Here is a 12,021-nt window from a genome sequence, read left to right as displayed (position 1 = left end):
GAAGGGGGCAACCGCCCCGAGCGGCAAAATAAAGGGGCGGCATTTCCTACCCAACAAATTTCTATTTCATTTTTTAGTAAGTTCCATTAATCACGATAAAAATCAAATGCGGGTGAAACGCTTGAATTTATATTATTTTTGTGACTATTGATGATTAAAAAGGCAACGGATCGGGACACCGGATGTGATCGAACAAAACTAAATACATATTGTCTCTACCTCAAAAAATATACTTTATGTTTTCAATCTTTTAATTCTATTGGAAAGATGTTTCCTTTCCTGTCACGAGTAATGGATACGTTGGTCCAGCATAGTCGATAAGACAACCGGTCTAATAAGTATTCCACAGAAGGTTAGTTTCGTATGGTAGCGTACGTTATTTGATCGAATGTTTTTGCCTTTCTCATATAAAGAAAGGCTATGCAATCACTGTAAAAATCGACTTCTTAACCGAGGCCCGGAGGGCCGAGTGTCATACACCATTCGATTCAGTTCGTCGAGATCGGCAAATGTCTGTGTGTGTATGTATGTGTGTGTGTATGTGTGTGTGTGTCATTTAAACTCACACAATTTTCTCAGAGATGGCTGAACCGATTTTCGCAAACTTAGTTTCATCTGAAAAGTATAACGCTCCCATAAGCTGCTATTGAATTTTTAGTTGATCCGACTTCCGGTTCCGGAGTTACGGGTTGAAGAGTGCGGTCACACAGCAAATTCCCATATAAACTGGTACCACCATGATGATCAAATGGTGTAAAACATATTAAAATGGATGTAACATTACTCTAGTTTGCGGGTCTGGATCACTAATGATCAATCAAAGCAGCTTTGACCACATTGGCCACCTATGACAGTTCATGACGCCCCCGGGGAACCCGCCAAGTTCCTAAGCTTATATCACACCCATTCCCCAACGAATTCTCTACCGATTTTTACAAACTTGATTTCAAATGAAAGATACAGTAATACCATTGACTGCTGCTGAATTTCATTCTGTTCTGACTCTTGCTTCCGGAGTTACAGGGGTGTTAGTAAGGATACACTGGAATTTCCCATATAAATCGGTACAATCGTAATACCTCAGAGGCTAAAAACTATTGAAATTGTCACCAAATTACTTCTAATCGCAGATCTAGATCACTGATTGCCAATCAAACATTCTTTGAATATACACTCAAGTTTTTTTTACGCGGTTTTTTTTTGCGCGGTATTTTTTTACGCGGTTTTTTTTACGCGGATTTTGAAATTTACGCGGTTTTCATTTACGCGGATTTTGAAATTTACGCGGTTTTCATTTACGCGGTTTTCATTTACGCGGATTTTGGAATTTACGCGGTATCCATCAATGAGGTTCCCTTTATCGCGGATTCTTAAATTTAAGTGGTCTTCATTTACGCGGATTTTGAAATTTACGCGGTTTTCATTTACGCGGATTTTGAAATTTACGCGGTTTTCATTTACGCGGATTTTGAAATTTACGCGGTTTTCATTTACGCGGTTTTCATTTACGCGGCTCGTATCCCCCGCGTAAAAAAAACCTGAGTGTATTGTCCACTATCGACGATTCCGGAAGTCCGGAATTCCGGGCATATTCCACAAATAAAGTCACATCGGTTCTTCGGTGATGACTGAACCGATTATCTCAAACCAAGTCTCAAATGGAAGGCAAAATATGCAGCTGAGCATTGCATCAGAGCCCCTCCGCCCCCCCCGCCTTGCCCTTACATCTCCCTCCTTCATCACTATCGTCCCCTTGGACCACCCTCACGCCCGCATTGCCTTCATCTACCCCGTATACCAAAATAAGATGAAGGATTTCTGACGCATCCTCCACTCCCACTCTACTAACCCCCCATTCCCTCCACTTTTAAACCCATTCCACCAACATTTCAAAATATAATCACATGAAGATAACATTGAACTCATGCTGATTAAGCTAATTAAATACTATTCTTTTGCCTTTCTCTTATAGAAAGGTTATGCAATTGCTCCAAAAACCGACTTTTTAACCGAGGCCCGGAGGGCCGAGTCTCATATAACATTCGACTCAGTTTGCCGAGATCGCAAAATATTTGTGTGTATGTATGTGTGTATGTGTGTATGTATGTATGTATGTATGTATGTATGTGTGTATGTGCGGATTTGTTAACAAAATGTCCACATCGGTTTTTTGGAGATGGCTGAACCGATTTTTACAAACTAAGATTCAAATGAAAGGTATACTATTCCCATAGGTTGCTATTGAATTTGATTTTCAACCGACATCTTGTCCCGGATTACGAGTTGAAGAGTATGGTTTTTCGGAATTTTCTGAACCGATTTTGACAAACTTGATTTTAAATGAAAGTTCCATCAGCTGCTGTTGAATTTTGTGTGGATCCGAGCTCTGGTTCCTGAATTACAGGGTGATATGTACGAGCACGCAGCAAATCCCGATTCTAACGAATTCTGCGATGAATGTAAAAAGGTGAAATTTTTGCCTTTCTCAATAGAAAGGTATTGCAATTGCTCTGAAAACCGACTTTTTAACGGAGGCCCGGAGGGCCGAGTGACATATACCATTCGATTCAGTTCGTCGAGTTCGGCAAATGTCTGTGCGTGTGTATGTATGTGTGTATGTATGTATGTGTGTATGTGCGTCTGTGTGTGTGTATGTGACCAAAAATGTCACTCATTTTTCTCAGAGATGGCTGAACCGATTTTGACAAACTTAGTCTCAAATGAAAGATACAACGTTCCCATAGGCCTATTGAATTTCTGATGGATCCGACTTCCGGTTCCGGAATTACAGGGTGGTGAGCACGATCACGCAGAAAATGGCGATTTTAATAAATTCTGCAATGAATGTATAAAGGTGAAAATTTTTCCAAAATATGACCACAACTGCTTCGATTTGTAGTATTAGGTCACTAACATTCATTCAAAGTCTTTTTGGCCACATTGGCCACCATCATCGGTTCTGGAAGCCCCGGCGGAAGTATCCAAATTCAGAATAACAGTCACATCGGTTTCTCGGAGATGGCTAGACCGATTCAACCAATTCTGACTTAGTCTCAAATGAAAGGTGTTGCGCCCCCGTAAATGGCTATTTAATTTCAACCCGATCCGACTTCCGGTTCCGGAGTTACAGGTTGTGGCGTGTGATCACATAGCAAATTGTGATTCAAACCGATACTCCGATGAAAGCAAAAAAGGTAAAAATTTCGCTAAAATGTCTCTCAAACAACTTAAATTTGCTGTTCTAGGTCACCGACGGCCAACCAAACTTTCGTTGGCTACATTGACCACCATAGACGGTTCCGGAAGTGCCCGGGAAAAGCGGCCATCTTTCAAAATTGACGTACTCACATCAGTTTCCCGGAAACGGTTGGGCCGATTTTCACAAACTTAGTCCCAAATGATAGCTATAGTATCCCCAGAGATGTCTATAAAATTTCGTACGGATCGCTTGGATGCGTCCGGAAATATAGACTAAACGGTCACATATGAAATTCCCATATAAGCCGGAACTCAATTTTTTTTCAAATGGGGGACCCCATGAAATTTCAGAAATCGAATTCGTGTTTTTGATGCCAAACATCTTTAAAATGCATGAAACGTCGAGATTTTATGTTATCTCGAAATTTTTTTTTTTATGAAAATCGACTTTTTGGGACTGCCGATTTCGCACCTTTTTTCAATTTAATATTAATGTAGCTGTTTTTTCTTTTACAAAATTTTAGAACTCGAATAGTGATTTTGTTTCTTGTATATTTGTCATGTCATGTATAATAATAAAATGTAATATATTCATTTGAAAGCTTTTAATGAATATAAACAACGCAAACATTCTCGTGATTCATGATTGAGAAAGGCACAATTGCACCGCTAGGTGGATTAAAATAGGTTTTATAGTATATTTCTGCAATTAATCATATACATTTTAACATATTTACCATCCGGTAGGTCCATCCTGAAGCAACAATGTCTTTAACATTTGCGTTAACAAGTGAAAAACGCTTTGCTTACTATGATTGCACCAATCATTCTAGAAGTGAGGGTAGTCATTGGAGAGTCCTAATGAATAAAAGCCCATACAGAATACTCCATAACTGACGGAGCGCCCAAGCCCTGTTACGGGAATCTGACAAATTATGGGTGCTAATGTACTAGGTGCACCAGGATCAGAAATTCTACCAAAATTGTTTATGTACGATATGCTACTCGTTTGGCGATTACGCGACTTCTGGGTGGTTAAGAACACTCGCATTTGAGTAAAATTAAATAATATGAATATCTCTATTGTATGATATTACCCATACCTGGAATCAAGCAATAATTGGTTTAAAACATTGCTTCCACCGCTACAGACGACATTTTTTGAGAAAAGAATTCATAACAATGACTAACCAAATTCGTACGTCTCTAGATTACTGATCGAGCATTGGATGTTCCTAACCATACCGGCCAATTAAATATCCGGTTGTTGCGCTAATGCTGTAAAGGCACCCTGTTCCTTAAATCTAGCGAAATAGTCGCGCGGCTGTTCGTTTACATAGCAAGTTTAGTTTACGCTTGTTCCGAATGGTTTAGGATTGCCTTACACTTGAAAGTATGCATTTAATGTTGCACCAAGGTGCGCGGAGTCCAGACGACATGTTCTGATATTTTCAAGATTTTGCAAACCTAAAAGTTCACAGGGAACTTGGGAAGAAACTACATAGAGAAATTGAACGAATGAATAAAAAAATTGTCCTAATTACCACACAACAGTGACGAACGATTCTTACTTTGTAAAATCCGCATAAACTTGCTTTCAACGGTAAAAGTCGTTTAAAACAAATACTTTGTATAAACCGGCTATATTTTTGTCCGATTTTTATACTGGAGGTTCTTATTATGCGACTCTTTCATCCAAGAACTCCTGTGCGATTTTTACGCTTGAAGTTTATATACGACTTTTACATTCTAATATAATTGAAACGGGTTTTACGAAGCATGTTCTGTTCTTCCGACTTTTATTTTCGGGCGCTCAAATATGCATTAACTAAAAATTTTTGGTTTTTCTGGGAAAAATATGATTATATTATAAAATATGCGTTTATTTTGCAGACTTCTATGGGCTATCATTTTTTCAATCACTACCCGAAACAAACTGAAGGACTTTTGTTGGGAAGAACTGTTGTATCCTGCCTATATCCCGGATACAGTGCCATCAAACTATCGTTTGTATATACTCGATGAAAAAAATCTCCATGAATAACTTCAAAACTCACTTGAAGCAATAATTTGATCAGGAATTTTATCATTTATAGTAGAAATTCATTTGTTTTAAGAAGTTATTAAGGTAGTCGAACATAACAGCGAATACTTGGTTGAAAAAAGTTGTTCAGGGCATTGGAAATCCCATGTTCATTTCACATGACAAAGACCCTTAAAACTTTTTTGACTATCTAATATAATGGCCAATATTATCCCGTTTTAAAGAAGCTCACTAGTAAGCATGTTTTGAGCATGGGCAAAATTATCGTGAATTCGGAACCTCATGGTGTTTTGTGATATTTAGAAGATAAGAAATAGTTTTGATACCAAATAGGAAATAGATAAACCTGAAGTTCCTGAACCATTCAAAGGAGCAAAAAGAGCAACAGTATTCGGATTATTTCAATCCTATTCTGGCGGTGCAGGAGTTAAAGTGGATCTCAAAAGCTGTTAGTTGGGGGCATATTGCCAGTAAGATCCGCACTCACCATAGTTGTCCTAATAATAGTAAACGAGAGAGGTTTTTAATTTTACCAATTTTAGTAAAATTATGATAAAAATGATTATAATTTCAATAAGAGTTCAATTTTCAGAAATTTAGTTCATGATACCTGGAATCATAACCGTCATTAAAACGCCTGAAATTATACTCGTCGACGAAGCAGGAGTAACGCATATATTGCGTTACAAACAAATAGTTCATGATATGATGCACATAATTCATGGTGTATTTTCATAACATGAAAAAACACTATATTCCGAAAATCATGAGTCAGTTTTCTCATTTAGAGGAACGGATTTGTACCCGTGTACATACACAGAGACACACACACAGACATTGTCCCAAATCGTCGAGCTGAATCGATTGGTATTTAAGGCTCGGCCCTCCGGGCCTCGGAAAAACTCTTGAAAGTTTGAGCGAATTCTATACATTTCTTTTATAAGAAATGTAATAGAATCCATTTTAGCCTGTGAATTTGAATGCAGCATTATTAGATTGGTTAATCCGGAATTTATGAAAATCTACAAACATTGGAGTTTTATATAGTTTTTGGCAATGGGAAATAATGAAACATTTTCTATAGCCTCTTGTATGATAACTTTCTTGATCATCCAATTTATCCGACGATAATACAACATTTCCGAAAATAGTAACAATTGTTGCATTCGAATTACCAGGCTAACGTGTATTCTACTTCACTCCGGTTATGTCTGTGACATTACCGACCCATCTTTTCATTGCGTTGCGTTGCGTAAGCACGGTATACTTCGTAGATTGCAGACTGATGACTCTCATTTCCAGCCAGACTACTTGAGGAGCATTGTTTGGGAGTAACAATTGATCCAGTCCAAGCGAGAGTTTCGCCTGAGAGCCACCATTGTGAGCCACGACCATTTTTACTGTAACTTGGGATGAGAAAGGAAGTGTTGATGTGGTACTTACTTAACGGAAGGCCCCGACTCAGTGACACTCTCATAAGTACTACGGATTGGGTAGTGGGTGGGTTGTTAGTCAGGATTCGCTTCAAGCAAGCGATGCGACTGAGGCTACATAGTTTATTGACTGTAGGACACGTAAATCTTCTAGGCGTTTAAACTTTGGCTAATCGTTTATTGAGATTGTTTCATCGAAAACAACTTGAACTCCGGACAGCCGGCTGTCGGGAGTGTTGTCGACAATGTAAAATGGTCCGTAAACAATGAGTTTAAAAGTGGTATGGTGGAACATTAAAAAATTATGTCACGCAAAGATTACCCAATACTAACTAATTCTCTGTCATATTACTACGTTATTTTTCCCCTTGGTCTAATACGAATCAAATTCTTTTAGTTTTTCCTTCATTTTGTAGTAGCACTTTTATGCCGCTACTAGCAAAAGTGTTCATGTTCTATGGAATTTACTATATACATGGCGCAATCGTGCGTAAAACGGCCAATTGCGTCAAAGCACATCCCCTTCCATTTATGTCACAATTATTCATATCTCTTCCTCCTAATAGCGTGGCAGAGTTTATAAATGGTCCTTATTGGTATAATCACAAGCATATTGAGATCCTGTAACTTGAAATTTTCCACCTCGTTCGAGCTAAATGTTCCGATATTACAATGAAGACGCGAAACAGAAAAAAAATACAAATGCTGCGTTCCTAAACGATATTAACAGCATGCACGAATCAAGACATTACCGACCCATCTTTTCGTAATGCCAAAGTTCGGTCCGCTTTTTTTGTAGCCCGGCATGCTAATTCGTAAAGACAGCACTGGTTGTGATATACCTTTGGATAGCTTACCTATTCATATACGCCAGTGGTTCTCAACCTGGGGTCCGCGAAGAAAAATTTATTTTCCGAGTGCAGATTGGAATTTCAAGTCTTGTTTCCTAACAAACTGAAAATAACATATTGATAGCATACAAAATCGATGTTTATCCGTGGGGGTCCGCAGCAACCCGGGGCAATTTCTAAAGGGTCTGTGGTACGGAGAAGGTTGAGAACCGCTGATATACGCAGTAGAAAACTCGATTTTTTCGATCCTAAGACGTAATTAATGCATACCGGATCAACATCTATTCAATCTAATATTATTACGTTTGAGATAACAAAACAATCTAAGAATAGTTAGCGTAACATATCAGTTTCCTGTTTACTACATCAATTTATTATGGGAACAACATGAAAACAGTGTCAATGCGTTGTCTTAGAAAGCAACAAACAGATTCGTAGAAACATTGCCTACCTGAAAGGTTTTCTGCCATTATATATCACTCCTAGCTGAAAGAAGCTACATTCAATACAACAGCCCTTATCACACTGACCGCCCACCAGAATAAGAGAATCCTAAACTTTCTTTCTTTGTCTCTCCTCCTCCCCCCCCTCGTTCCAGAGTATTATATTCCGAGTTCAACAGCATCCGCAGGTGCCCGGTTTCACGCAGTGTGTGACGTTCGGATTCTTCCACACCCCCGGAATGGAAACTGCGTATAATCTGTTCTGCGTGATAGCGATGTACTTCATGCCGCTGATGATAATCAGTGCTGCCTACACGGTTATCCTCTGTGAAATATCGAACCGATCACGGGAAAAAGGTAAGTGGTGTGTGATACAGCAGGCCATGACTGTGAAAAATGTGTAGCCAGTGGCTACGCGCGTTATATTTATTATATTGAACGAATATCAGTGAACTGGACACCGGGATCAAACGCCGCTAGGTTTGCCGGGAAAAATATCGAAAACGATTTTTTCATTCAATTTTAATACCATCAAATGGGTCAATGGAAAAAATAATTGTTTTCCGCCTAGTTAGTCCCGGTTTTATATTCAATTTACCGTTTGCACATGGTTGGTGAACTTTTATTCTTTAGAAGTGACTAAGTTCATTCGTTTGTCGTGAAACACTGATCAGAATTGTTCAGAAGTAGCAGTTCTTTCATGTTAACATTTTAAGTGAATATGTCAAATTAAAAATATTGTTTAGTGTTAATTGTACTAGTGTTGCCTTCATCCTGTACACGGAGAAACTAATTTGACCAAAAAGTACTTGTTGTGTACATCAATGCTTAGACTTCTGACATGGAAATGTCTTGAGTTAATGTTTGCTCGAACCAGTTATCATCTCTGAAAAGAACATTTTCCAATCTGGATTGTGATTGTGTCTACCTTGTTCGAGAAAGCAAATACAATTGATTAGAATATTTATCAAAATATATTTATTAGTATTCATAACCTGCGAGCAATCACGAATGGCTGGCTGGAAGCAAATCAACGCAAATCATTTTGAGCATTCAAACTTCATTCGGCGAAAATAATTGCATTTATGGGGCGAAACCCCCCCGAAGCCCGGAACCGAGTCGTGAATACTGAATATCTCAATCTGCTATCGCTGAAAGCAGCATCATCGAAAGCAATTTGAGAAACCCCGGAATGTACTATCGCCACCAGCGTCGATCCGATTCACGTGCGCTTGATTAATTTCTGTACAATTTCCGTTTCGTTTCACGCGTTTCACCGACAAATTTGGAATTCCGCCATCAGAAACAAGTGACACCAGCCACCAGCCGGGGATGCGACTGCGCTGCAACGATCTGACCCACATCGAACGGGCCCGGCAGAGAACGCTCCGGCTCACCATCACCATCGTGGTCGTCTTCGTCTGGTGCTGGACGCCGTACGTGGTCATGACACTGTGGTAAGCAGCTCACTCTCTCTCGGCAGAGGCCGGCCCCGGAGCAGTTTATGATGAAAGCTATTCGGCACTCCTCCGATGGTTTGGGATTAATAAATTTAATTTATTCTCTACAACGCGTTTATTCCGATACACAGGTACATGTTTGACCGCGAGAGTGCCCTCAAGGTGGACGGTGCCATCCAGGATGGATTGTTTCTGATGGCTGTTTCGAACTCATGCATGAATCCGCTGGTCTATGGTTCCTATGCGATGAAATGTCGGTGGCCGTGCCAGAGGCGAAACACACCGAACGGTCTGCAGACGCCGAATGCGGCCCAGCGGAGATCCACAGGTGAGGTTTGTAGTGGGTTTTAGTTTTTTGTTTGTTTTGCCAACAGAATAAAACTGTCGTAATGAAATACGGTTCACTAAAATACAGTAATAGTGAGCTTCGAAATAGTGCACTCGTGTTCTATATACGAGCGAAAAGCAAGTATTTTTTTCGTGGAAATGGAGATTTTAATCCATGTGAGTTTGCTTTGCTTAAACAACCTTCCTCAATGCATCATCATCATCATTAAGCCGGGATTTGTTTCGAATTATATTTTTTTCATATTTACAACGATGAACAGTTGATTGTTGATAGCTCTTGATGGTGAAACGCGAATAACTTATGAAAAGCTCGTAATTAAACGAAAGAATGGTTTTGTTGAAATAACTGTTGATATCTTGACAATTAGTACATCTCAGTATTTTTTGATTATAATAGAACACAGTTTTGACTGTTAGTTAGTATGAGCTTTAAAAACACGTTTGAAGTTAATTAGTTATGGAATTTGCGTTTCGACTTCGTCTCATCAGAATCTTACACTAACTAAGTGACAGGACTAGCACTGGAGTTAAAAAACGAAAGTACTATTTGTGTTTCTGAGCAAACGCCTAGTCCTGTATCATATCTCGCAAGAAAAGCAGCGATTAAGCCAAGCCAAAGTAATATGCACTATGCCATGTTCCTTTTCTTGCGAGACATCGCGCAGGAGTTTGTCTCAGAAACATAAATAGTGTTTTTGTGTTTTTGGAGCTAACGTCAATCCGGCGATAGCTTAGTCCTGTCACCAAGTTAATGTCCAATTCAGATGAGACTAAGTCGAAACACAAATTCCATAACTAATTTATTTATAAGCACTTACCGTGCAATTGTGGTTTAAAACAAATTTCCAAGGGGTGGGTCGCTTAGAACAAACCGAGTTGTGCTTGCAAACAAAGGGTGTGATAGCCTGTGCCACAGTGTGCCGCGATGTGCCACAACGTTCAATGATTTTGCCAGCATTTGGCAACACTTGTGTGTAGAACAACTGTCGATGACAGTTTATTTAGTTTATTCACCGATAATTTGACGAAGACGTTCATTTCAAAGCAGATATTAAATGCATCTGGTGGTATAATTGTCTCGAAAAAAGACACCTGTTGAAGCCGATGTTTGAAATATGGTGCGAAAAAGAGTAGCTACATTCCCGAGCAAACGATAAGCCCATAACACCCCCATGCTCATGGTCCAAATTCATTCCCATTATATGGTATTTTGATAGTGTTTGTAATGGAATGAACCCATGAAAACAATATCGCCATGGTCCGGCAAATCCCTCGTAAAAATCATATTTTGGTGTATCTATGATTTATTGAGACCATTTTATGCTGTTTTCATGGTTGCAAAATTTATAACTGACCATATTCATGATCTTTTTAAGGGTTTATGGTGCTTGACTCCATGAGAATTCGCTAGAGTTGATAGCTTCAGATAATTAATGTCGCATACCACATAAACCATTCATCTCCATAGTGGAGTCCCATTGAAAACAATCTTTTTAAGGCCTTTCAGTCTTGCGCAATTTGGAATATTTGTATTCTCATAAGTTTTCGGTAGTACGCAATTGAAATGAATAGTTACAAAAAATCGTATCGTTCTTGGTTTTGTTTAATTAAAATAATCTTGCCGATGTAAAAAGTTCGCTTTCACTAAACAGTGCTCTGCCAGCGGCGTTTCCTGTCGCAAACCACAATCTGCATGTCCGTCTCTATACCACGGATCGTTCCGCCGTTTCGTTTTGCTAAGGACCAACTGCAGAGCATTTCTCTACTCACGACATTACTGACTTGCAGGTTGTTCGTTCTATATTCGCCTTCGAGTGGGGTCTACAAATGTTATAAAAAAAATATTTGTTTAGATAGGCGGGATTACTTACAATTTTTTATACCTCATCCTTTGATTTCAAGTGGTTTAATGCAATGTTTAACTAACAGTTATCCCGCGACGAATTGTAGTTGCAGTTACAACGGCTTCGGGCTGAATTTCACTTTGCAGAATTACAACAACAATAATCATGACAAAACAAAAATACGAGTTGCTATGACAACTGCAGTGATACCAGTATTCGAAAAAATGAGTGGTCAGAAGTGTGCCTCAGTGTGCCACACATTGTGATAAAGCGTGAAATGATTGTGATATCACTGTGAATCGCATTTTTATATCGTGTTATCATAGCTGATATAGTGTGTATGGCACATTGTTCTTAGCGATTCACCCCTTGCAAATTTCTCTTTTGTGGATAACAATAT

General features: G+C 39.1%; 1 protein-coding gene across 1 annotated transcript in view; it reads left to right on the top strand.

The window, feature by feature from the left end:
* Positions 1–12,021, top strand: part of LOC131685689 (adipokinetic hormone/corazonin-related peptide receptor variant I-like) — a 357,691-nt gene that overhangs the window by 270,099 nt on the left and 75,571 nt on the right. The window contains exons 4-6 of the mRNA XM_058969579.1: positions 8,125–8,326; positions 9,273–9,426; positions 9,561–9,757. Coding sequence (XP_058825562.1) covers positions 8,125–8,326; positions 9,273–9,426; positions 9,561–9,757 — 553 coding nt within the window. The remainder of the gene's footprint in view (positions 1–8,124; positions 8,327–9,272; positions 9,427–9,560; positions 9,758–12,021) is intronic.

This window comes from Topomyia yanbarensis, chromosome 2 (genome assembly GCF_030247195.1).
Source record: "Topomyia yanbarensis strain Yona2022 chromosome 2, ASM3024719v1, whole genome shotgun sequence".
Classification (NCBI taxonomy): Eukaryota; Metazoa; Arthropoda; class Insecta; order Diptera; family Culicidae; genus Topomyia; species Topomyia yanbarensis.
The sequence above is the reverse complement of the archived record's forward strand: the minus strand, read 5'-3'. Positions and strand labels throughout refer to the sequence as shown.